This window comes from Mustela nivalis (assembly GCF_964662115.1).
Source record: "Mustela nivalis genome assembly, chromosome: 4".
Lineage (NCBI taxonomy): Eukaryota > Metazoa > Chordata > Mammalia > Carnivora > Mustelidae > Mustela > Mustela nivalis.
In genome coordinates this window covers 6,882,626-6,907,619 of record NC_139023.1, presented here as the reverse complement: position 1 = coordinate 6,907,619, position 24,994 = coordinate 6,882,626, and the positions used below count along the sequence as shown (strand labels likewise).

Genomic DNA, 24,994 nt, shown 5'->3' with positions numbered 1-24,994 from the left:
CACCCAGGCGCCCCTTGATGTTGATTTTTAAAAGGACAGTGGATGATGGAACTTTAACAATGGCTCCAACGCTGTCCTGGAAGAAACACGAATATTCTGAGCCACCAGTGAGGTGTGGGCTACGGTGAGGCGGGGTGACTGGTGCGCGGCTGACACTTTCTTCCATTTATCCCATTTTCTGTCATTCTCGCTGGTACACCAGCAAGATTTAAGAACATCCCATCAATTCACTGTTTGTGCATTTTAACCTTTTCTCACTTCATCCTCACGGAAGTTTCTTTCTTGTAGATGTGGGAAAAAAATTAAATTCTACAATGCAGCTGTGCCCTCCTCTGAGTCCTGACATTTGAACAACATCTAGGAGAGCTGGTTCTGCGGGACAGCTGCTCAGAGCCACACGACTTCGGGAATAAGAATGCAGCCACAACGTTAAATGTCTTGGAAAAGTGTTTATTCACCCTCCCGACATCTTACATTGTATTCAAAAAGCAGTAAGAAAATAGCTATTTAGAAAAACGAGGCCCATTGGTTTTGACAAAGAAACGTTAGACACGTTCTACAAAGTGAGAATCCCACCCCAGGGAAACCCAGGAGCAAAGCTCAGACTAACACACTCAGCCTCTATCCAAGCTACAGTTCTCCACTTCCCAGAAGGACCTTTTTCTCGCAGACTCTTCCAGAAGCACTGCGTAATGAACAAAGAGGCCTGGCCAGCTTGTTTCTCCATCAGCTGAGGCCGGACAACATTGCTACATGTTGCGGGGAGAAGCGGCTTGACCTCTGCGACCGATTACCTCTGAGTAGCCGGAGTCGGCAGAGACAGCCTTTAGAGCGGGTCCAGGCAAGCGAGGAAGGGAGCGCCACCCCCCACGCGCCGCGGTGGTCCTCCTGCCCTCGCTTCCCACGCCTGAACAGCTTAATGAGGAAGGAACCTGCGTCGTCCCTAAAATGATTCAATCCTCCCGCTTTGTTTTGTTTTTAAAGCACAGCTCTTCCGGAACTTCATTTTTAAGGAATCATCTGTAAGGGTAGAAAAATGAATGGGCTTAATTCAAACACCGATTCGTAACACCATCACGATGAGCAAATGACCCAAACATCTGACACTTTTCCAGAAGACCCCAGCTCTAGGGAAAACCGCCTCACTTTCGTTTCACGCACAGCAAAGAGGACGCCTGCTTTTTCCTCCTGCCCTTCCCTCACAGATGGGCTCACCCACGCCTGAAATCAATCCTACAGCTGTCCCCTGCCTTCCTTGTCCGTCTTCTCAGGTTGCAAAGGAGCTGGGCCCACCTCACTATTATTCTGGGGACAGGCAAGTCTTCCCAATTATGTCCCCTTCTGTGTCTGTGAAGACATAACACCTCGCCCTGAGAGCAGGTCTGAATAAGGGACCACGGGCCCTGGGCACGAGATGAGCTCTTGTACCAACACATTCAAGAGAATCCCTCATAGTGACATTAACCTGGTACCGGTGACAACTGTTTGCCAGATGTGTCTCAGAAGATATTCTGTACGTGTCGCTGTTAAAGATGTTCCCGTCTTCTCTGGGAAACACCAGCCCACACCCACTGACGTGCCCAAACGAACACACAACGGACGAGCACAACTTTCATGGCATGGTTGAACCCGCTCTTCACTTACATACATTTAACCCAGGTTTCTGATCCTCGTCATGTACCTCTCCGGGCTGGCAGCGCTCATGACTGTCGTATAAACTGTGTAGCTGAGAACAGAGAGAGAGATTTTTATATGCAAGCCATTGTCTCTAATATTCCAAAGAGGGGGAAAAACAAAACCCAACAACTAACCCTTGGGACCTAGAAAATAACACAAACAGAAGCCTATGTACGTCAGAATGTTTAACACTTATAATTCGAGCGATCGCACAGGGTCCCTCCTTTCTATTTTGACAACACTGGGGAAGGCCACGTTCAAATTTAAAATTCCCGGACTCCTCGGGGTTTCACACTGTGGCAATGGGGGAGAGGTGGGTTGTTGAGGATTAGGAAGAAACCAGGGCCCAAATTGCACACTGGGCTGAAGACAGCACCGTAAGTACACGCAGAGCTCGCCCAAGGGTAATGGAGATCCCCTGAAGGACTTCAGCCGTTCTTTACTTGGGCCATCATTCCATGCTCCATCCCTATGTTAGTATTCTCTCCGCTTAGAGACTCATCAGAGGTTGGATTCCACCGCAGGTGGGTGCAAGTCTACAGCACGGCACAAGGGGGCAGCATTGAGCGGTTTGTGTTGCGATTTCTTTCTGTGACCTTTGCACCACGAAGGGCCTTCCTTGCAAGGAAAGGGCCCGACAGGCCGGAATCCGTGTTAATTCTGGCTCAGTGGTGAACATCCTTTAAATGCGGTTCTTCAGGACACCCAGGTGCCTCAGTCGGTTGAGCGGCGGGGGTGGGGCTCCTGCCTTCAGCTCAGGTCAAGATCCCAGGGTCGTGGGGTCCAGCCCCGCCCCGCAGGGAGTCTGCTTCCCCTCTCTGCCTCTCCCTCTGCAACACCCCCGCACCCCCCCCCACCACTCATGCACTCTTCTCTTCTCTCTAATATAAATAAATAAATCTTTAAAAAAAATAAATGCAGCTCCTCCTGGGTTTTCAATTACACAAGGAGAAAAATATTACTTGGTTAACTATTTATAATTTCTATTTCAACAAAACATTTCATATGCCATTTAAACAGTCATAGCCTTTAACTCAGTTACCCTGCTTCTGGGAATTCAGCCAGGGAAAATAATCCAAAAGCAGGGCGCGTGTATGGGGGGGGGGGTGATGTACAAATATGTTTATTTCAGAGTTTTAATAGAGGAAAAAGTAAAAATTGGAAAATGCTTAACTCTATACAATATATCTCATTGGCCATGGTGTACCTATTTAGAATTATAAGGGCTGTTGACAGCATAGGCAATGCTTTAAAAAATATAACAACTATTGGGGTATCTGGGTGGCTTAGTCAGTCAAGTATCTGTCTTTGGCTCAGGTCAAGATCTCAGGGTCCTGGGCTCAAGCCCTGCGGGCCCCCTGCTCCACCACGAGGAGTCTGCTTCTCCCTCTCCCTCTGCGCCTTCCCTCTGCTCGTGCTTTCTCTCTCTCAGATACATGAAATCTTAAAAAAATATATAACAACTCTTTAATTTTAATGCTAATTTTTAGAAAAAAATATCATCATTTAAAAAATTATTTTTAAACTATAAGAACACACAGAAAAGAACACCCTTCTCTTTAAAACGAATATTAGAAGGGCAAAACTGTATCCTACTGAAAAGGATGGAGTCCGTTGTGTGGCGCGGCTGGCGGGGCTGGACCCCAGGACCCAGTGGCGCGGCTGGCTGCCACAGGCTGGCGAGAGCCGACTGGCACACACGCAGGAAGTGCAGAAACCAGTCAGTCAGGAGGTTCAAATAGGCTCCGCTGGGAGTGTTTACAACACGCAAGTCAATAAATGCTACAACTGAGGGGGGTCTTTCATTTGTTTTTTGGGTTCCCCCTACCCCGCAGAGCACTGGGTATCATTCGTTACCCACACAGCTCCTTTGTTAGAGTGGCAAAGTACTGTCTGATTTGTTTTTCTGTATCGCTCTTAGAATATTGTTTATAGAATAAATTTTTCAGTGTTCATCTTTTTATCAGGCCACACTTACAGAAAAAACTTTCAAAGGGACAATTTGAAGATATATTCCCATTATAGTACAAAATGAAAGACCACTGCCAGTTCTGAAAATGTCATAACAGCTAAGGAATCTTAAAGTACTTATATATGGAAGTTTTTCCAGAGCCCATCAGGAAAACTATGTTGTGTTTGTGTAAGAGACGATCATTTCAAAGAAAAAAAAAATCATTTGGGTATTTGAAACTAAAAATTGCTGTACAGATTTTGTTGGTATTAGGCTGTTTCCTGAAGAGGACCATTTCGTATTCGTGCGTTAGAGAAAGCAGATGTGAGAACAAAGAGGTAGGAAATGCTGGGGTTGAGCATTTACTGAGTAAAAGGAGGAGATAAAACGGCTTTGACTTGCAGATGCTCCCTCTTTCATATTATTAAACCAAGCCCCACTCACTAAGCCGGAGAAGGTGTCCGCACCCCCAAGGAGCTAACCCTAGGTGCCTGGGAGGCCACGAAGCACCACCTGGAGAGGAGGAGGAGGAGCTGCTGGTCTAGTGAGCCTGGCTCTTCTGGTGACAGGGACCTTCACGTCTTCTGGGACCTTCAGAGTTTCCTGTCCAAGTCTTGCGGCTGCCACTTAGGTTTCATTAAGAGCTTCCCCCCAGAGGACGATGTGGGCTGCACCCGAGAAGCCACTGCCCACAGAATGCTCCTGTCAAGGGTTCAGGCCAAAAAAGAAACAGCAGCTTCGATGCTGAATCATCTGTGCGTGGAGCACAGGGGCAGCAGAACGGCCCAGCAAGTTACAGGGAGGCCAAGGGTGTCTAAAGTTTGGTTGTAACAGTGGGATTAAAGGGCTCCAAACCAGGGCTGGCGGCCCCCATGCGAGACTGATTTAGGATGAACACAGCACGGCCCTCCTCCTTCTGGGCAACTCTAGCCTCCTTAGCTTTGTTCTTCTTCATGGGCTTCTCACCTGACTCCGGCGTGGTCTGTTTCTCTGCCCCTCCCTGCCTCCCCCCTACTCTAGCTAGCCCCGTGAGAGCAGGGACTCGGCCGGGTTCACTGCTGTACCCACAGCACCTGGAAAGCCCGACCGAGAGGCACCCAGAACCCTGCTGAGCCAGAGTATGGGAGTTGAGTCCCCGCTTCTGGGGTGATGTGTGAACAGATGCGTCGCACATGTCACTTACTTGTTATAAACCGGAAACACTGACAAAACCTGCAAAAGAAAAAAAATCATATTACAAAGACTATTAAGAGGTAGAAGAAATATTAAAAGGTAAATCGATGGGAAGCATAAAACTACCTAACACTCCTGCGGGTCTTGGGGGGACAGTTACAGACTTTTGAATCCTTTCTCCTTTTAAACAGTGAACATCTACCCAACTGTGTCTCTAACAGGCAGAAAAACCGAGGTGAAGAGGGATACTTTGACCTACACTGAAACCAGTTCACAAAATGTCATCGGACTTTTAAAAAAAATTTAGTTATACATTCTGTTCGACTTTCCTTTCCCACTGACTTATGGGTCCTGGTGACCTTTTAGGTTAAGTCTGAAGGATTCTATAAATAGAATTTTAATTTTTAATGAGTTAAATGAAGCGGACCACATAAAAACAAATATAATTATCAAATCATTAGTTGAGAATCCCTAAAAAGAAGCTAATTCTCATTTTAGACTTCCATTTGTCACAAAAGGCAAACTTTAAAAAAATCTTTTATGCCAAATTGTCATTGGACTCTTTAAAAGGTTTTTCATGGGGCGCCCGGATGGCTCGGTCGTTGGGCGTCTGCCTTTAGCTTGGGTCCTGATGCCAGCATCCTGGGATCGAGTCCCGTATCAGACTCCCTGCTCAGCGGGAAGCCAGCTTCTCCCTCTCCTGTTCCCCCTGCTTGTGTTCCCTCTCCCGCGGTCTGTCTAAATAAATAAACTCTTAAGAAGGTTGTCAACCAGATGAAACTCTGATTCCGACACTGTCATCTACCACATTTGCTTGATTTCAGAGATTTCACATTCTTCTTCTTCTTTTTTTTTTAATCACTGTTAACAAAGACAGCAAACATCCTGGGTAAGAGGAGACCATCACGGCTTGGGAAGTTACCTGGAAGAGCTTCTCCAGGCTGAGGTTGGCCTGGCCCGTGGCATTGAGGGCTTTGATGGCAGGCGTTCTGTAAGGAGAAGGGTCAGAGGAAACCCTGAAGCCACCAGCTCTCACCCTGAGGCTCCCAGGACAAGGCCCAGCTGCCTTACCTCCCTTTCACCAAAGCAGATCCTGGCCCCCAAACCCGCTTCTTGCCTAGTCTCAGACCACCGCGGTAAAATTAATTCATCAGTCAGGCCCGTCATGATCTTGGGGTCCTGGGATCGAGCCCTGTGTCAGACTCCCTGCTCTGTGGGAAGCCTGCTTCCCCCGTCTCTGTGCTGCTCCCCCTGCTTGTGCTCTCTCTGTGTCAAATAAATAGATAAAATCTTAAAAAAAAAAAAAAAAATTTAGAAGGACCAAAGAAAGCCCCTAACTGGTTTATTTATTTATTTATCTATTTATTTATTTATTTAAAGCAAATGTTTTCCTTCCAAACAAGTCTTAATTCCATGGAAAACTTTGATTCTTATTCTACCCTTTTCTTTTACAGCTTAGTAAACAGAGGCTCGGGGAGCCGCCCAGGGAGTCACTAGCAGAGCCAGTGGTGGCTACAGGCCTTCTGACCCTGAGGCCAGGGCCAACCTTCCCTTCCAACAGCCAGCTGCCAAGAAGCCCTCCCCACACTCTTCCAGTCTGGCCAAGCCTTGGGTGAGGGCGCCAGGTACATTTTCTGGGAGGGGCAGCTCCTGTAGTCCTCTCCAGTTCTCGTCCTATAAAGGGCCCGTTCTCCCGACCCCGAGGAAACACTGGGAACTGAGAAGTGTACAGAGGCCTACCTCCGGTCGTCCTCCCTGGGTACTGGCTTCCAGTGGTCGTAATTCGTCTCAACCCGGAACCACCTGCAACAGAGCGCAACACCTCGTCTTACCCAAGGTCATTTGGCACGCAGCCAAAGAAGAACAAGTTACGAAAACGAAAAAATACCTCTAGTTTCACTAGTTGAAAAACATGATCGATACATAATGGCCAGGGTTTTCATTCTACTCACGCTCCATTTAAAGGATCCAGAGGCCAAATGTCTGCTGGGCCGTTTCTGTTCCTCGTGATGACCACTCCCTCCCGCGGGGACGTGCCCCCGACGATATAATAGACATCAGCGATCAGGGGTGTCTTAGCCAGTTTAACCACAGCTTCTTCGAAGTTTTCCGACTCACTCAGGGTCTGAACGAGAAGACACGCCTGCATCAGCCTCGTCTCCCGCGGCAGCGGTCCACGCCAGCGGACAGACAAACGGACCGGAGCACACTCTCCTGATACATTCAGCCATGGCTACCACCTTGAATTGCTCGACTTCAACCTCCTCTCACGAGGGCTCCGTAGGAAGCTGACAGCAGCGGGACTTTTCTCACAAAAGGAAAGAACTGTTGACAAGTTCAAGGCCCGGTTCACCAACCTTGCGCCACACGCTTTCAAGGCAGGTCACCTTCACCCAGGACTGCCCCCGTGTCCTCGGTCCTTTGATCATTCAACAAGTCCTTTCTAAATACCTTCCACGTGCTGGGCACTGTGCTGGCGTGGGGACAGAACAGTGACTACGACTGACCTAACCTTGTTCACTCCAGATTTCCAAGAGTGACAGGAAAGTCAACGGGCAGTGGTGACACAGTGTACAGGGTGTCAACATGGGAGAAGCAGTTGCTGGAAAAGTCATAGCAGGGGACCCAACGTCATCCAAGACATTTAGGAAGCAGCCCAGGAGGTATTGCACAAGCTGAAGCCAAAGGGACAAAGGGAAGTGAGGCTGGTCCAAGTCGTGGTTGTGGGGCTGGGCGTGGGGGTGGGGAAGACAGTTCTGGCTCAGGGGAATAGTCTGGCAAAGGTTGGAGACGGAAGACAGCACGCGACATCAGAGCAGTGAGCAGGGGGTTCAGAGCTCCCCGGGGTTCGTGAAGGCTTCCCAAGGGCTGTCGCATGGGCAGGTAAGGGGCTCCCTGCCTCGCTCAAGCTCATCTGCAGAAGAGCCCGCCCTTCCTGCTGTGTCTTCCCAACCGCTCTTGGAAAGGACGTTTTCTGCTCACCCATCCGAATACTGCCGGGCACAGTGTCAGGGGGCATGGTAAAGTCAAGCAAAAGCACAATTCAAAATATTAGCGTCTGCAAAGGTGCCCTCATTCGGCGCCATAAACCATCCACCCGGGGCAGGGCTTTGGGACCTTCCCCTCCCATACACATAGGACCGTGAGGGGTGAGGTCTTTAGGACTGAAGTGGTTTGTTCTGAACTCAGCAAAATTATAAAGGGAGGCAAGAGGAGTCAGGAACACTGTTTTATGTCCCCGACACCAGTCCCCGACAACTATCAAAGAATTCACTGCCTCCAGCAGAATCCGGCGAGAAAAAAGCCAAAGAACGTGAGGAAGAAATCCCAAGGTGGTGGTGACTTGCTTCCTTTGGGTGGCAGAGTCAGGGTAGGACAAGCACCTTATCTGTCTGGCTGGGGAGATTATGGAGATGGGCCGTGACTGCTCGTGGGTTCAGGATTTCTTTCCAGGGGAATGAAAATGTTCTGAAATTGATTGTAGAGACGGTTGCACCACTCTGACTGTACTAAAAACTGGGGAGTTGTACTCTTTAAATAGATGAATGGTATGACACATGAATGGCACAGCTTTATACCTCGATTACAAAAACGCCGACCTTGGGGTGCCTGGGCGGCTCGCTTGTTGAAGCAACTGCTTTCAGCTCAGATCATGATCCCAGAGTCCTGGGATCGAGCCCCACATTGGGCTCCTCGCTCAGTGGTGAGTCTGCTTCTCCCTCTCCCTCACTCTGCTCCTCCCCCTGCTTGTGTGTGTGCTCTCCCTCTCTCCCTCTCAAAAAATAAATAATAAAATCTTTAAAAAATATTGATATATATACACCAACCTTACGACGCAGCAATTCTGCTCTTAAGCACTTACTCAACTGAAATGGACAAGCATGTTGACTAGAAGCCTTGTACCGGGAATTCTATCGCAGGCTTATTCACAACACCCAAGACTGGAAACAGTCCAATGTCTACCAATGGGAAAATGAATGAATCGTGGCATAGCCATACAGCTGAATATTCTTCAGTAATAAAAATGAATGAGCGAGGGATACAAAGAACATGGATGAATTAGAAAAGTATCCGGCAGAGTGTGAGAGAGTTCTATTCTAGAACAGGCAAACTTATCTGTGGTGACAGAGGTCAGAGTGGTTTCACTGGAGAAGGGTGTCAGAGGCGGTGAGGCATTGCTGAGAAGGGAACTGGAAGAAATTTCCAGGGACTTGGAAATGCTCTGTGTCTTGTTTTATTGGTGCCTGTGTGGGTGGATAAATGAGTGTGTACGACTTTCAAGACATGGAACTAAACCATTAAGATCTGTGCATGTCACTGTAGTAAATTTTACCTAAAACATTTAAAAATCATGTTGGTATTTAGATTCTACCAGTTAGATTTAAATTCTAGTTTTATTTTTAAATGGCAACATTTGCAATACTCTGCATTTTTTTCGTATCTTAGGATGAAAAGTTATAGAGGTCATCTTAAAAAGGTATGAAGGAGGGGCGCCTGGGTGGCTCAGTGGGTTGAAGCCTCTGCCTTGGGCTCAGGTCATGATCTCAGGGTCCTGGGATCGAGCCCCGTGTTGGGCTCTCTGCTCGGCGGGGAGCCTGCTTCCTCATCTCTCTCTGCCTGCCTCTCTGCCTACTTGTGATCTCTGTCTGTCAGATAAATAAATAAAATCTTAAAAAAAAAAAAATGGTATGAAGGGTACACAGTTTGTTAAGATCTTTAGGAAGTACCCAGGTAGGAAGTTGAGGAGACGTCCGGGTCCAGAGGGACTAAGATCATTTAAAGCAAGGCTAAGAAAGGCTAAGAAAAGCCAAAAAGGGTAAAGCTGGGGAGGGCCAGATCCTTGCACAAAATGTCCTCAAATTACAATTTGTATGTGGCCTGAACTCTACTGTCCAAGAGGTCACTAAAGCAAACTTTCTTTTTGTTGTGTGCAGAACTACTTTCTAATGCCTTTGTTTTGCTAAATACTGATCTTTGCAAATGCAGATTCTAAAAGAAGGGTACATTTTTATCTGCTGAAAAGCTTACAGTTAACTCTTATCTCAACCAGTTATCAAGATTAGGAGGCTATAGTAGCCTAATACTGTAGCCTCTAACAAAGATTCCCTCCTTGACCAAACTTTGGCTAGGCTCCTCTGAGCAGTCTTGCTTGATAAGGCCTTAACCTTGGCCTATAGACTTGAACAAACAACAGTTTCTAATAGCTCCAGGCTACAGCCCTAAGGTGACCTTGGCCCCTCTTCTCACCCCTGCCTGAGAAAATAAGGCTGCGGGAAGAATTGACTGCTTGTCCCACCAGCGCTTAGTGAGGTATCCCCTCACACCTATCAGAAAGGTTATGTCAGAAATACAAGAACAAACAAGTATTAGCGAGGATGTGGGGAAAAGGAAGCACTTTGCAGTGCTGTTGGGAGTACACCCCAGGGCAGGGCTGGTGGGAGCATATACCAGGGCAGCTATCGTGGAAAATGGTATAAAGCTTCCTCAAAAAATTAAAAATAGAACTACCCTACTATCCAGTAATTCCATCACCAGATACAGAAACACTAACTTGAAAAGATCTATGCACCCTTAAGTTTATTGCAGCATTATTTACAATAACCAAATTATGAAAGCAGCCCACGTGTCCCTTGACAGATTGAAGGATGAATGGATAAGGATGTGGTACACACAGCCACACACACACAGACACACACACACACACACAGGAATATTACTCAGCCATCAAAAATGAAATCTTGCCATTTGCAACAACATGGATAGAGCTAGAGAGTTTTATGCTAAACAAAAGAAATCAGAGAAAGACACATACCCTATGAACTCACTCACTCATGTGGAATTTAAGCAACAAAACAAATGAGCAAAGGGGAAAGAGAGAAAGAGAGAGAGAGAGCAAGAAACAGACTCTTAGCTGTAGAGAAGTAACGATCACCAGAGCGGAGGTGGGCGGGTGATGGGTGAAACAGATGACGGGGTTATGGAGTACACATCTCAGGAGGAATAAAATAAATAAAATGAAGTATAGGGAAGTATTTCATTTGAAAAGCTACTCATCAGAGAATCCTGCCATTTTAGAGTGACTTTCATAAAACATTGATTTTGATCCCCAAAACATTTGTCCATCTGATAGTACAAAGTTTTATATGCGTATTTGCTTTTATTTTGTTCAATGAATACATTTTTAGATATAAGTTTAAAATTAAAAAACAAAAGATAGGGCCCCTGTTTTCCGGTCTCTGCAGGAGGGCAGGAGGCTAACTTTGATGAGCGCCAGTTAGCAACCCCAGCGAGGCTTTACAGGGACAAGCCCTCTTGTCCACTTAATGTAATTTTTCACTCCTCCAGCTCTGCTGCGCCCCTGTCCACATCCTTCTCTATTTCCACCTTCTCCCTTTAAGACACCGGTCACCTCTGTACAAATCAAAGTTGAGTCTGTCCATCTGGGCACTATTCCTAACTACAACAGCACGGCACCGACTAAAATCTGTCTCTACCACTGACTTTTCTTTCTATTAAGGTATAACTGACACGTAACATTATATTATTTCAGGCGTACAATATAATGATTCAATATTTGCATATACTGCACAATGATCACCACAGTAAGTCTAGTTAACATCCGTCCCCATCCGGAGTTATAAAAATTTCTTTTTCTTGCATGAGAACTTTTAAGATCTACTCTTAAGGGGCGCCTGGGTGGCTCAGTGTGTTAAACCACTGCCTTTGGCTCAGGTCATGATCTCAGGGTCCTGGGATCGAGTCCCACATCGGGCTCTCCGCTCAGCAGGGAGCCTGCTTCCCTTCCTCTCTGCCTACTTGTGATCTCTCTCTGCCAAATAAATAAATAAAATCTTTAAAAAAAAAAAAAAGAATCCTGATGCCTACCCAAGTCAAAATGGATTCTTTCTAAAAAAAAAAAAGATCTACTCTTAACAACTTTCACTTACACGATACAGTATTATTAACTGTAATCACCATGCGTACATGACATGCCCGCAACTTAGTTTATAACCGGGAATTTATACTCTGTAACGACTACTCTAACTAGTGTCCAGCTGTTTTCTTCGACGCTTCTTATCACTGTGCATTCTGCAAACCCGTCGATGCCCATCCTTTCAAGGAACTTCTAACCTGAAGTAAATGTTGTTTATCGAAAAGTTGTTGAATGTCAATGTGAAAGTCATTAAATGACATAGAGTGCTACACCACGACCCCACGGAAGACGGAGTGAGGGTGGGGAGCTCAGAGTGCGAGTACTCACAGCGCGGATAAGCCAGCTGACCGGGTAGTGTCTCTGGAAGAGGGCAGCGATCGCGTTCTCCCACCACCAGCCTTTGTCTGCCAAGTTGAGGAAGAAACAATATGTATAAGTACAAACTGTTGCCCAAGTGCCACATTTTAAAACTCCATCCGTCTTATTTCTTTCCCAGAGTACAAGCCGACGGGAGAGAAGAGTTGGTGGTCCAGTTTCCAAAGATAAAGCTCAAATTTCATGGCAGCCGTAGAAACCAATGTACACACACATTTCCAGGGCCTTGGAAGAGACAGTCCAGTTTGGACAGCGGCGCTAAGACCCGGGAATGAGGGGTCAAAAGATTCTCCTGGTACGACCAGTGCAGCAGAAAGAAGTATCATATCCTGAGACACGGAAAACCAGGAGAGGAACAGGTTTGGGTGGAGGCCGGGTGAGGGCAAGAAGAGGGGAAAAGGAACCATTATTCAACATGGTGCGAGAAGTCCTAGCAACAGCACTCAGACAAGAAAGAGAAATAAAAGGTACTCAATTGGCAAGGAAGAAGTCCAACTCTCTCTCTTCGCAGATGACATGATACTTTCTATGGAAAACCCAAAAAGGCTCCACCCCCAAACTACTAGAACTCATACAGCAATTCAGTAACGTGGCAGGATACAAAGTCAATGTACAGAAATCAGTCGCTTTCTTATACACTAACAATGAGAATATAGAAAGGGACATTAGAGAATCGATTCCATTTACTATAGTACCAAGAACCATAAGATACCTGGGAATAAACCTAAACCAAAGAGGTAAAGGATCTGTACTCGAGGAACTACAGAACACTCATGAAAGAAATTGAAGAAGACACAAAAAGAAGGAAGACCATTCCATGCTCTTGGATCGGAAGAATAAACATTGTTAAAATGTCTATACTGCCTGGAGCAATCTATACTTCCAATGCCATCCCGATCAAAATTCCACCAGCATCTTTCAAAGACCTGGAGCAAACAATCCTAAAATTTGTATGGAATCAGAAGAGACCCTAAATTGCTACAAAAATGTTGAAAAAGAAAAACAAGGGGCACCTGGGTGGCTCAGTGGTTTAGGCCTCTGCCTTCAGCTCGGGTCATGATCTCAGGGTCCTGGGATCGAGCCCCGCATCGGGCTCTTTGCTCGGCAGGGAGCCTGCTTCCTCCCCTCTCTCTCTGTCTGCCTCTCTGCCTACTTGTAATCTCTGTCTGTCAAATAAAATAGATAAAATCTTTAAAAAAAGAAAGGATGAACACCCAACTTTTGTAGCAACATGGACGGGACTGGAGGAGATTATGCTGACTGAAATAAGTCAAGCAGAGAGAGTCAATTATCATATGGTTTCACTTATTTGTGGAGCATAACAAATAGCATGGAGGACAAGGGGAGATGGAGAGGAGAAGGGAGTTGAGGGAGATTGGAAGGGGAGGTGAACCATGAGAGACTGTGGACTCTGAAAAACAATCTGAGGGTCTTGAAGGGGCTGGGGGTGGGAGGTCGGGGAACAAGATGGTGAGTATTAGGGAGGGTACGGATTGCATGGAGCAATGCAATTGCTTTCCTTATGGTTCAGGCATTTTTAACTCCCTCGTAGCAGACTAAAATAGAACTAGTTTTCACTAATATAAGTATTAAAAAGGCGGTCTGACGGTATTTCATTAAATGTGCACGTCACAGAAGAACTCAGTTATTTCTAGATTGCTCGTACCTTAGGTTCTACTAATCCGTTGTTAAACACTTGGAGTCACAAAATGATGGAGACAAAGCCCAGCCTGGAAACACACACTTGTTGACAGACATTCTGTGTGAAACCTTAGTAAGTGTTGTCTGTGGTCTGAGCACCACGGGCTGAGAGTCAGCGGGGCACCCACAGGGCTCAGTCGGTGACGCGGCCGACTCTGGATTCTGGCTCAGCTCATGATCTCGGGGTCTTGAGATCCAGCCCCGTGTCCAGCTCCTTACTCAGCATGAAGTCTGCTTGAGGATTCTCTCTCTCCTTCTGCCCCTGCCCTCTGCATGCGTGCTCTCTCTCTCTCTCTCTAAAAGAAAGAAATCTTTTCACAAAAGGAGAGAGAACCAGTGTCACTCATTGCCGACTTTGAGAAAATGCTCTAGGAACCCGTTAGGGTGCGGAGCGGAGCCCTGGACACTGGCACGCCCTCCGCCGGCGTCCTCCCGCCGACCTTATGTAGAAAGGTAAGAACAGACCTAACCAAAGGAACAGGCCACATGACGTCGGTCGCGTTCATCCAACCACCAACACTCAACTTTAGGACTTGCTTCTTAGCTCAGCTGCCAGTTCCTGAGGACAGAGACAGCGTCTGTGGACCTCTGGGTCTCCCACGCTCTGTGGAGCTGATGTCCCCTGAGACCTGGGGACTGGTGGCGGAGTCGTATAACCACCAGACCTGGGGGACCAGTTTGAGAACCACCTTTCCACAGGCCAGCTGCCACACACACACACACACCCCCATCCCCCACAGCCTCCACTTCCTCCTCTGCCTCCCCAGTGGGGTCAATACGACCAGCCTGGCCTGTCTGACAGGACTGTCATGAAGGTCCCCTGAGAAAAGTGACCAGAAGGTGCCAGTAAGCTGTGGAAGGCTTTATAGCTGTCACCCAGAGGATGCCATCATGTAGCCTCTACATGACTACGGCAGCTTCCTAACCGTCTGCTTCCATGTCACCCCCAATGACTGATCTCTAGGGAGTAGCCTGAGTGATTCGCTTCCCGGCCTAAAGCCCTCCTAGGACTTCCATTCCACCATCACATTGAAAATCCAAACTCCCCATCCTGACCCTCACCACGGCCCTGGCTTTCCTCTCTGCCTGTAATGCCAGTTCCCGGTGCTACAACCACACCATCATCTTTTGTTTCTAGAAGCGGCCAGGAATGCTCTGTTTCTAGGATCCCCCGGCTTCTGGCTCCGGATCACGTGACCTGCAGTACCTGCCCCACCCCCTTCTTCATTCTCCATCACATCTTCCTGTTTTGCTTTCTCTCCCTCTTTCTTTTTTTTTTTTTTAAAGACTTATTTCTTTGAGAGAGAGAGACAGAGCACGGTGGAGGGGCTGAGGGAGAGGGAGTCTGAAGCGGGCTCCGCGCTGAGCGTGGAGCCCAGCGTGGGGCTTGATCTCACTCCCCTGTGACCGTGACCTGAGCTGAAATCAAGCGACTGCAGTCCCCTGGGTGCCCCGTTTTGCCCTCTCTGTAGCACTCACACCCCCTGAAATCATCTTCACGGCTCGGGGCACACCGCCCCCCTCCCCCACTAGGCCGGGGGTCCCTGCTGGTGGTGTAGCCGGGATCTGATGGCATGTGCAGCTGCGGCAGCCGACAAGTACCTGGGGACAACCGACCAGGCACGGAGCCAAAATGCTCAGGGGTTTGCTCTGATTACCTCGTTCATCGCCAGAAACTGTAAACTTGTATGGACTCTGGCCGGTCCACACTCCTACGTAGCCGATGAACGTGGTTCCTGTGAAGGCCACCTGCAACCGAGAGACACGCATCACTTTGCTGTTCACGCCGAACACACATGGAAGTCGTCTGTTTTGTCCCCCTCATTGAGTTTTTTCCTTACAAGTGCCAACATAATAAAAACTCCTAAATTGCCTTCTGAAAGGTTTGACCTGGGGGTGCCATGGATAGAAATCAGTAGGTCTCTGATCTTGCATGGGAGAGAAAAGGTACATCTTTATTTTCACCCATTTCTAACTGAAACGTCACTCCTTCCGTAATAGACACACTCGACAAATCCTGTAGTCACAGCCAGTGCCCAGGATTCTGCCGCCACAGACAGAGCAGATAGTTTCACATGCATAACGCTATCATATCTACCTTGACATCGTGTAATTACATGTCCTGAAACACCATTCATAACTGTCAGTATGGGAGTTATTAGATGCACAGCTAAAATTCACCATTTAATGTATTGAGAAAAAGTATGACATTGAAATGGCTGTATTCCAACAAAACTGATTTTCTTTGTAATCCATGCATTTTATTTTAAGTATTATAAAATGTCCTGAGATAGGACCATCGGCTGCATCAAAGGGGACCGTGCACCCCAAAAGATTAAGAAAATCCATCTTCAAAATAGCAGATGGGCTCCAACTAAAATCTTCTGTTGACTTGATCATAAGTCATGCATCTTTTTTTTTTTAAGATTTTATTTATTTATTTGACAGATGGAGATCACAAGTAGGCAAAGAGGCAGGCAGAAAGAGAGGAGAAGCAAGCTCCCTGCTGAGCAGAGAGCCCAATGCAGGGCTCCATCCCAGGACCCTAAGACCACGATCTGAGCGGAAGGCAGAGGCTTAGCCCACGGAGCCACCCAGGCGCCCCCTAAATCATGCATCTCGTAAGCTCTATGCATAGGGTAACAGGAAAGAAGTGAGACTGTTTGTCAGTCATAATCATATTTAAGTTTTAAATTTTAAAAAAGATTTTACTTATTTATTTCACAGAAAGAGCACAGCAGGGAAAGCTGCAGGCAGAGGAGGCAGCAGGCTCCCCACTGAGCAGGGAGCCCGTTGCAAGACTCCATCCCAGGACCCTGGGATCATGACCTGAGCAGGCACTTAACCAACTGAGCCACCCAGACTCCTATTTTACATGTATCTCTCATGTCATCCTTGTGGTTATCCCGTGAGTTACAGGGAACACTTCCACTGCAGCCTACGGTAACAAGCTCCCACGACGGCAAGAGACCACATCGGACCACGAGGAGAAAAACTGCATTGGAGCAGCTACTGCAGATCCCAGATCTCATTGGTTAAAGAGAGAATGTGCCTGTTCTTTTTATTTTGAGAAACGAATGGGCCTGAGTTAACATTTTTCCTTTGAAAGCTAAATTTTAGGGGCAGCTGATTGGATTAGTCGATTAAGCCTTTGGCTCGGGTCATGGTCCCAGAGTCCTGGGATGGAGCCCCACATGGCCGGGCTCCCTGCTCAGCAGAAAGTCTGCTTCTCCCTCTGCCTGCCGCTCCCCACTGCTGTGGTCTCTCTCTCTCTGCCCTTCCTTGCCACTCATGCTCTCCCCAATAAATAAATAAGTCTTGAAAAAAAAAAAAAAAAGCTGAATCTTAAGTCTGTAATCTTTTTGATCATTTAGTTTTACCTCATCTGGTTGTAAAAAATAATTTAAGGTGGCGAAATTACAAAGAAAAAAATGCAGTGGCCCTAGTTTTATGAGTGACCTTCACCCAGCTCCTCGAGGGCGTTCTCTGAATTCTCCCCACTTCCATTCACGGCAGTAAAATGGGCATAATTCTACCTCGCTGCTAAAGCCTTTACAAAATGTAATTATATGAAGGAAAAAAGTAATTATACTGTCACTTTCTTCGAATGACACATGACACTCATATCAGGGTTACTCCTGAAGGAAAGAGCAAATTAAGGTTTAGAAGGCAGAATCACATTGTAGTTTCCAAGATGTCTGATCACACCCAATTATAAATGATTCTGGGATATCATCTGCCAGCTCTTTTATCCTGCGGCTCTGAAAACCTGTCTTTGTTTCTAAACATCCATGTTTCTGTTGTCCCTGCTAAGTCAGTTAACATAAGCAGATCCTTGGCTACAGCAAGAGACTCTAAATCACAGCCTAGTCAGAGTTTGGGGGGAAGAAAGCTACTAGGAGGCCAAAGGCCTGGCTCTGGTCCTGCCTCTGCCGGGTCTCCTCCCCGGGAGCTGGGACAACGTTCTCCGGGTGAGGTCTCCGCCTCTCACGGGGAAAGTGCGGATGAAAGTGTTGATCTGTGCCCCTCAGAGGGCACAAATGTGCCTGCGCTGAGCATCTAAGGAAGAATTATATGTAAAATCCTTTAAAAATTATGAACAATATTCGAGAATAAGAGATGAATTATTTTGTGGATCACTTGTTCTTAGCACAACAATTTCTTGGCCGTGAGCCCTCAGCGGTAAGACAATACTCTGGTGTCCACTGCTAGATTTCCCAATGATAACCTGAGCGCTAGGAGTCAAGCTGTCCTGCTGGCCAGCTCTCACGGGCGCTCCAGGACGCACAGGAACAAACAAAGCATTAACAGTTAGGGTGAGGCTAGAGGTGCCTGGGTGGCTCAGTGGGTTAAGTGCCTGCCTTCTGCTCAGGTCATGATATCCAGGTCCCGGGATCGAGCCCCGCATCGGGCTTCCTGCTCAGCAGAAAGTCTGCTTCTCTCTCTCGCCCTCTGTCCCTCCCTACTGCTTGTTCTCTCTCTCTCTAATAAGTAAAATCTTTAAAAAACAAAAAACAAAACAGGGTGAGTTCTAGAGGGAACTGTTGAAATAATTTTTTTTTTACTGCATTTATTCCTCTGTCCACTTAAAAGATTTTTTGCTTATTGTAGATAATGCAGAAAAGCATAAAGTAGTCAGTGAAAATATAGTCCCACTGTCCAGTAATAATTGCTAACATTTTAGCAGATTTCCTTTTGGAAATTCGTATGGATGTATGTTCTGTCATTGTTACCACTTAAAACCATTTTTGAAGTAATTCTTCAGCTATAAACTAAATTTAAAAAATTTTTTAATGATTTTATTTATTCATGAAAGAGAGAGAGAGACAGAGGGAGAAGCAGGGTCCAGATGGAGCAGAGAGCACAATGCGGGGCTCCATCCCAGGACCCTGGGGTCATGACCCGAGCCAAAGGCAGACGCCCAACTGCCTGAGCCACCTAGGCGCCCTATAAACCAAATTGTTAACAGTGGTGAAGTAAAGAAATGAAACAGAAAAATGAGAAATGTTTAAGTATTTATGTATTATTTTAGTTTTTATAAGAAAAAGTTTTGTTTGTAAAACCAGATGACCAAGTGAGTGTTTAATAAATGAGTTTATAGTATTTGTGACTCAACTCCTAAATGCAAAGAGCATGTGAAATGTAGTCCTTGTCCTTAAACAGTGTCTACCAAAGCCAAAATCTGGCTTTAGCACACTGTTTCCTTGCAATAACGTGCTTTGTGTACTCAATGAACACTGATTAAGACTGTTCCTGGGGCGCCTGCGTGGCACAGTTGTTAAGCGTCTGCCTTTGGCTCAGGTCATGATCTCAGGGCCCTGGGATCAAGCCCCACATCAGGCTCCCTGCTCCTCGGGCAGCCTGCTTCTCTCTCTCCCACTCACTGAACTTGTGTTCCCTCTCTAGCTGTGTCTCTCTCTGTCAAATAAGTAAATAAAATCTTTAAAAGAAAAAAGACTGTCTCCAGATGTTTACACAGAAATGTGAAAACAGTCCATATTTACATGTTTAAACTCCAGATGTTTACACAGAAATGTGAAAACAGTAATATTAGGTTATATTTCTATGATGAAAATAAAATGATCTAAGGAAGATTTTTTTAAAGATCATACTTAGGAGAGTGCTGTGGGCCCATCAGACTTTACAGAGTGAAGGACAGTTCATTACGTGGCCACAACTGATCAGGCACTTCTCCCGTGCTTTGCATAGATCACGTAACCTTTACAACTACCTCATAAGGTGATTATTAACCTCTCTGAGCTGGAGTCTGCAAAACGTGTCTCAAGGATTTCCCACCTTCTCAAAGGAAGCAAGGGACAGAAGCAGAATTCAAACCCAGGACTGTCGGACCTCAAAGTTGGCGGTTTCCAGCCAGGACACCATGCCGTCCCTCCCTATTCTAGAAGCTTCCTCAGCACGGGAAAGCAGAGGAGAGCTGACGTGGATGACTGGTCACATTCTGACAGAGATTTCCATAAGGAAATGAGCAGGTGCTCCGTATCTGTAAATGACCCTTCTTTCCCGGAGCGTAATGGACATAAACCTCCCGAGGTTTTACTTTTCCAGGACTTGGATGTTTTCTGTACCGTAAGCCAGGAACACACTTCGGCAGCAGACCATCCGTCCTAGCGACTGCTAGCTTTGGTTGGCTGGTCTCTGACTGCTCAGGCTTAGAGCGTGTGAACCATACCTGCCCGTTCCTTAAGAACTGCACATCCACGGTCAACTTGCGTAAGAAATTTCCGAGAGGATAATCCAGATTCCGGCCGTGGTAAATGTGGCCTCTGGAATCTTGAGCCACAATACTGGTGCAGAATCTGAGAAAATAGACAAGTACAATATGAATGAATGAGAAAAAATTAAGAAAAAGGAGAATGAGGTTTCATTTAAAAAAATTTTAAAGTAAAACAATTCTTATAATGGATACACATGACAGGTGATCCTTGCACAAGCATACAGAGCCACAATTCAAGGAGAAAAGCACAACCAGACACACCTCATCAGGGTTTATTCGGCGTTACCAGAATGTTGCCCTCAGCACACACAGTGGTGAAAATGTATGGAAAGAGAATTTCATCCTAAATCTAAAACTGAGGGGCACCTGGGTGGCTCAGTCGGTTAAGCGTCTTCCTTCAGCTCAGGTCATGGCCCCAGGGTCCTGGGATCAAACCCTGCATTGGGCTCTCTGCTCAGAGGGGAGCCTGCTTCTCCCTCTCCTTCTGCCCCTTCTCATACTTTCTCTCGCGCGCTCTCTTTCTCTCAAATAAATAATTAAAATCCTTAAATAAATAAATAAATAAATCTGAAATGGACTCTTCTGGGCTCAGCTAGCCCTTGGAACTTTGCATAGTCCTCTGTCTGGCGGGATGTAGTCTACAGAACATACCATTCGAAGCTAGTTCAAATTCACTTCTCTTTTATGAATTTATCAGAGCATATATAATGGCACTAAATCATTCTGTCCCCCAAATGTTTCAGTTTGTCCTCTGAGGGAAAACAGTCAACTCTTAGGGGCTTGGCACTTCCCCTGTGGCCATCAGGGCTCCCTGCACAGAGCTCACAAGAGAAGCAGATCTTTTAAAAACTCCCAGCTGGGACACCTGGGTGGCTCAGTGGGTTAAGCCTCTGCCTTCAGCTCAGGCCATGATCTCAGGGTTCTGAAATGGAGCCCCAGGGCCATCTGGGTCTGTCCTGTTCCACCCAAGTCTGTCCTCAGCAAGGAGTCTGCTTCTCCCTCTCCTGCTTCTCCCCTCTTGCTCGTGCTCTGTCTCCCTCTATTTTTCAAATATATCAATAAAATCTCAAAAAAAAAAAAAAAAAAAAAGAACTCCCCAGCTGGAGAGAAGTATTTTGAGGAAAAGAGGAAGAGGTTTGTTAAGATATCTAAGTGTTTCTTCTGAGAATATGTAACGTTCTGTGGAAAAATACCTACGCACAGCATGCCCAGCTCTGGGGAAAAAGGTGTCCATCACGCAAGCCAAATGGAGAGGTAGTATCCAGAAGGGCTGTTGGTTGTTTCCGAGCAAAGAATTGTGGTTGATTTTTCTCTACTTTTCTGTATTTGCTAATTTCCTATAATGACTACATATTACTTATCATAGGAGAAAATGAATGTTACTTAATTTTTGTGTTTGTTTAAAAAAGGAAGTCTGGTTAGTTCTTAATTTTTTCCAAGATTTCTGATCCTCAAAGAGTTGATGTCCAAAAAGGGACTGATAAAACCTGGAAATGGTTAAAGTAAAGTGTGTGGAAATCGCTCCCAGAGAATTTTTCAAAACTGGCATGACAGCAATATTTCCATGTCGAGCCAAGTTTTTGTTTGTTTGTTTGTTTTAAGTCGGCGACATGCCCAGTGCGGAGCCCAATGCAGGGCCTGAACTCACGACCCTGAGATTAGGCCCGGAGCTGTGATCAAGAGTCAGACACCCAACCGACTGAGCACCCCCCAGGCACCCCTTAAGCCAAACATTTTAGCGTGAGGTAGCCCACAAGCACGGGAACAAGAGGGAGCTGCGGGCTTCAGGGGAGACACAGGAGCTTTGCAAGCCGAGGCTCTGCCCGCTCACCGCTCACCAGTCCCCAGACGTTCAGCGAGTTTTCCCTTCTGGCACTTGCTTTCTACACAAATGGTCATAACCGTCTCCAGCCTGTGCCCAGCAGGCTCAGTAAGGGTAGCTGGTATTATTCCAATTCAAAAAGCCTCACATCGGAAATGTGAACAGAACATGTCCTTTGTTAATTCTTTTTTATTTAAGAATTTATTTATTTGAGAGACAGAGATAGCGAGAGAGGTGCAGGCGGCAGAGGAGAGGGACAAGCAGGCTCCCCGCGGAGCAGGGACCCTGCCCATGCAGGGATCGAGGAACCCCAGGACCATGACCCGGGCCAAAGGCAGAAGCTTCACTCTGCTTAACCGACTGAGCCCCCCAGGCAAACCCCCTTGTGAATTCTAACAGCGTCTGATGGCGCTTTGGGTTGTCAGGCAATTCAGCGCATACCTTAGCATCAAATCCAAAAGCTAGAATGTTTTTACTAGAACTTTTGCTTAAATCCACTTGAATACATAGACTCTAACAACAACAACAAAAGTGGAAGTAAAACCTTTTTTTTTTCAGTTGAGAAAGCCACGTGTCAAAATAGGAAGAAGATGGAGGTAGAAGAAGAGAATAGCAAAACTAACTTGGTTCGTTTAACGAGTTTGTGTCTTATCTGTGTCTTTAAACATTTCCTTAAAGAGAAAAGTGCTGCTTTTTTTTTTTTAAAGATTATTTATTTATTTGACAGAGATCACAAGTAGGCAGAGGCAGGCAGAGAGAGAGGAAGGGAAGCAGGCTCCCTGCTGAGCAGAGAGCACAATGTGAGGCTCCATCCCAGGACCCTGGGATCATGACCTGAGTGGAAGGCAGAGGCTTTAACCCACTGAGCCACCCAGGTGCCCTACTCTGTGCTTCTTAAACTGCCCAGGGGTTCAGGCAAGACACCAAGGGGCAGTAAAGCTGCCTTATCCCAAGAACCCCTTCCCCCCCACACATGTCCTGGCAGCCAGAAGCTATTAAGTCTGTCATTAGAAAAGACTGGTCTGGTGGCACAACAGTAAGTTCTGAAGGTAAAAACCAGGTCAAACCTCTCTTACCTCCAGGATCTACTACTGAGCCAGTAAGACTTAAGATTCCCCTGCACTTTCCATGGGATCAACTACACCCTGATACCCGCTTTCACTTCCCTGTGCCACTTTATCCTGCCCACCTGCCTACCAAATGCTGGCTCTGCCTCAGCCAGGACGACGTTCCCTGTGAGCCCAGCCCTGGAGGGTACAGACTCTGAAAGGGAAGACAGGCTCTCCGGCCATGCAGACACAGAGGTATAAATGCAGGGGACAGATGAGTGCGGGGATGACCCCCTGCATTATAAGGGTGCAGGGTCCCCGCGATACCTAGACGGTCCATGCAAGTGGGCTGAGTTCTAAAAACTTCTGTTCAGTACGTGTCCAGTTCAGCGTTTGGAAAGTGGGACACTACCTGAATAGGTGGAGGGAGGAAGACGGGCTTCGGGGAGAGGAAAAGTGCAAGGCTGAGGTCAGAGAAGCTGCTTTCCTTGTCAAAGCTCCTGATCTGCTGCTCAGATTTACCCCAGAGGCAAAGAGGGAGCGCGGGAGGTTTCACCACCCCGTTTCCACCACCCTGGAAGCACGTCCGCTGCGACCAGGTGCGGCAGGAGCCCGGGAGCCCGGCCGGCGCGGGGCACTCACGCGGTGGACTCGTACACCAGGTTGAGCAGCAGACAGTCGGCCAGGCTGTAGTCGAGGACCTCGCACAGGCCGCGGATCTCGTCGGCGAAGGGCTGCGGCAGGAAGGGCTCCAGCTGCTCCACCACCTTCCCGACCCACGCGTGGACCCACTTGGGGACCTTATTCCTAGAAACAAAGAACCGCGAGGGTGTCTGATGTGCGCGGGGCTGAAGGTGCGGCCGCTGTGCGGGCGGCGGGGGCGCTCCTAGAGCCGTATCCCCGGGGGAGCCGGGCTCTCGCCCCCCTGACCGCCGACCGCCCAGGCCCCGCGTCACGCGACCCGCAGCATCGCGGGCCCGAGAGAAGGACGCTCGGAAGGGGAGGCGGGCGGGCGGCTGCGGTCCCCGAGGGGCGGACTCGCGAGACTCGCCGGACCTGCCACGAGGGTGTGGGCTGCGGCCCCGACCCCGCGCCGAGCGGGCGGGTGACAGCCGGGGCGCCGCCCTGACCCAGAATGTCGGCGGCAAGGGCGCGCCTCCGGGGACACCGAGCTCCGCAGCCAGACGAGCCGCGGGATCGGCCTCAAGCCCGGCGCTTCCCGAGCGGCCGCACACGCCGGATGCGGTCCCCGCCGAGCCCGCACGCCCCGAGGCCGCGGGTCGGGACGCTGGGGTCGAGGAGGGCAGGACGGTCCCGGGGGTGGGGGTGGGGAGCGGCTCGGTGGACAGCCCGGCCCGCAGCACCGCGGGGGCCGCCCGCACGCGGACTCGGGCCGCCAGTGGTGCCCCGGGGCTCGGCCCCGCGCCCGCGCGCCCGCGCTCACCCGAGGATGTGCGCCATCGCCGAGCGCAAGAAGTCCAGGTCGAAGCGGCGCAGCACCGGCAGCCAGCGCAGCGCGGGCGCCGCGTCCAGGCTCACGTTGAAGAGCGGCGGGGCGGGGGGCGAGGCGGCGGCGCACAGCCCGGCCGCGGCCCAGAGCAGCAGCAGCGCCGGCCCCGCGCGCGCCCCCGGCCCCGCGGCGCGCATGGCTCGGGCTCCCGCGGCCGCGACTGGCACCGCGCGGCGCGGAGCCCCGGGAAGCGCCGGCGGAGGCGGAGCCCCGGGCGCTGGGGGCGGGGCCCGCGGCGTGACCCGACCGGCCGGGTCTCTCCGACCGCACACCGCGGGACCGCGGCGGGCGCCGCCCCTCCCGCCCGGGCCGCGGGCCGGATCGCGGGGGATCCTGCTGCGGGGGACGCTGCGGGGGACGCTGCGGGGAACGCTGCGGCTCCCGCCTCCCTGCCCCGGGTCCCGACGCCGTAAGCCGCGGCCCCGACGGGCGAGAAGGGGATTTTCAGCGCGAAGAGGTGGCGGGAAACCTGCCGTCGTCGGAAGGGTCCGTCCGCCCCTCCGTCTCGGTCCTTGTAGTTAAGCCCTTCAACAGTTTATCTGGGTTTTACAGGGAGAATTTCTTTAA

General features: G+C 48.5%; 1 protein-coding gene across 1 annotated transcript; it reads right to left on the bottom strand.

Annotated features, from left to right (window-relative positions):
- Positions 1–434: 434 nt before the first annotated feature.
- On the bottom strand, positions 435–24,607 carry NAAA (N-acylethanolamine acid amidase). Its single transcript, XM_082727033.1, has 11 exons — positions 24,362–24,607; positions 23,560–23,724; positions 20,002–20,128; positions 15,470–15,560; positions 12,063–12,139; positions 6,754–6,926; positions 6,542–6,604; positions 5,724–5,790; positions 4,812–4,840; positions 1,645–1,726; positions 435–1,020 (listed from the first exon to the last, which is right to left on the bottom strand). Exons 1-10 carry the CDS (start codon positions 24,562–24,564, stop codon positions 1,651–1,653), a joined length of 1,071 nt encoding a protein of 356 aa, XP_082583159.1. The 5' UTR covers positions 24,565–24,607; the 3' UTR covers positions 435–1,020; positions 1,645–1,650.
- Between the last annotated feature and the right edge of the window lie 387 nt (positions 24,608–24,994).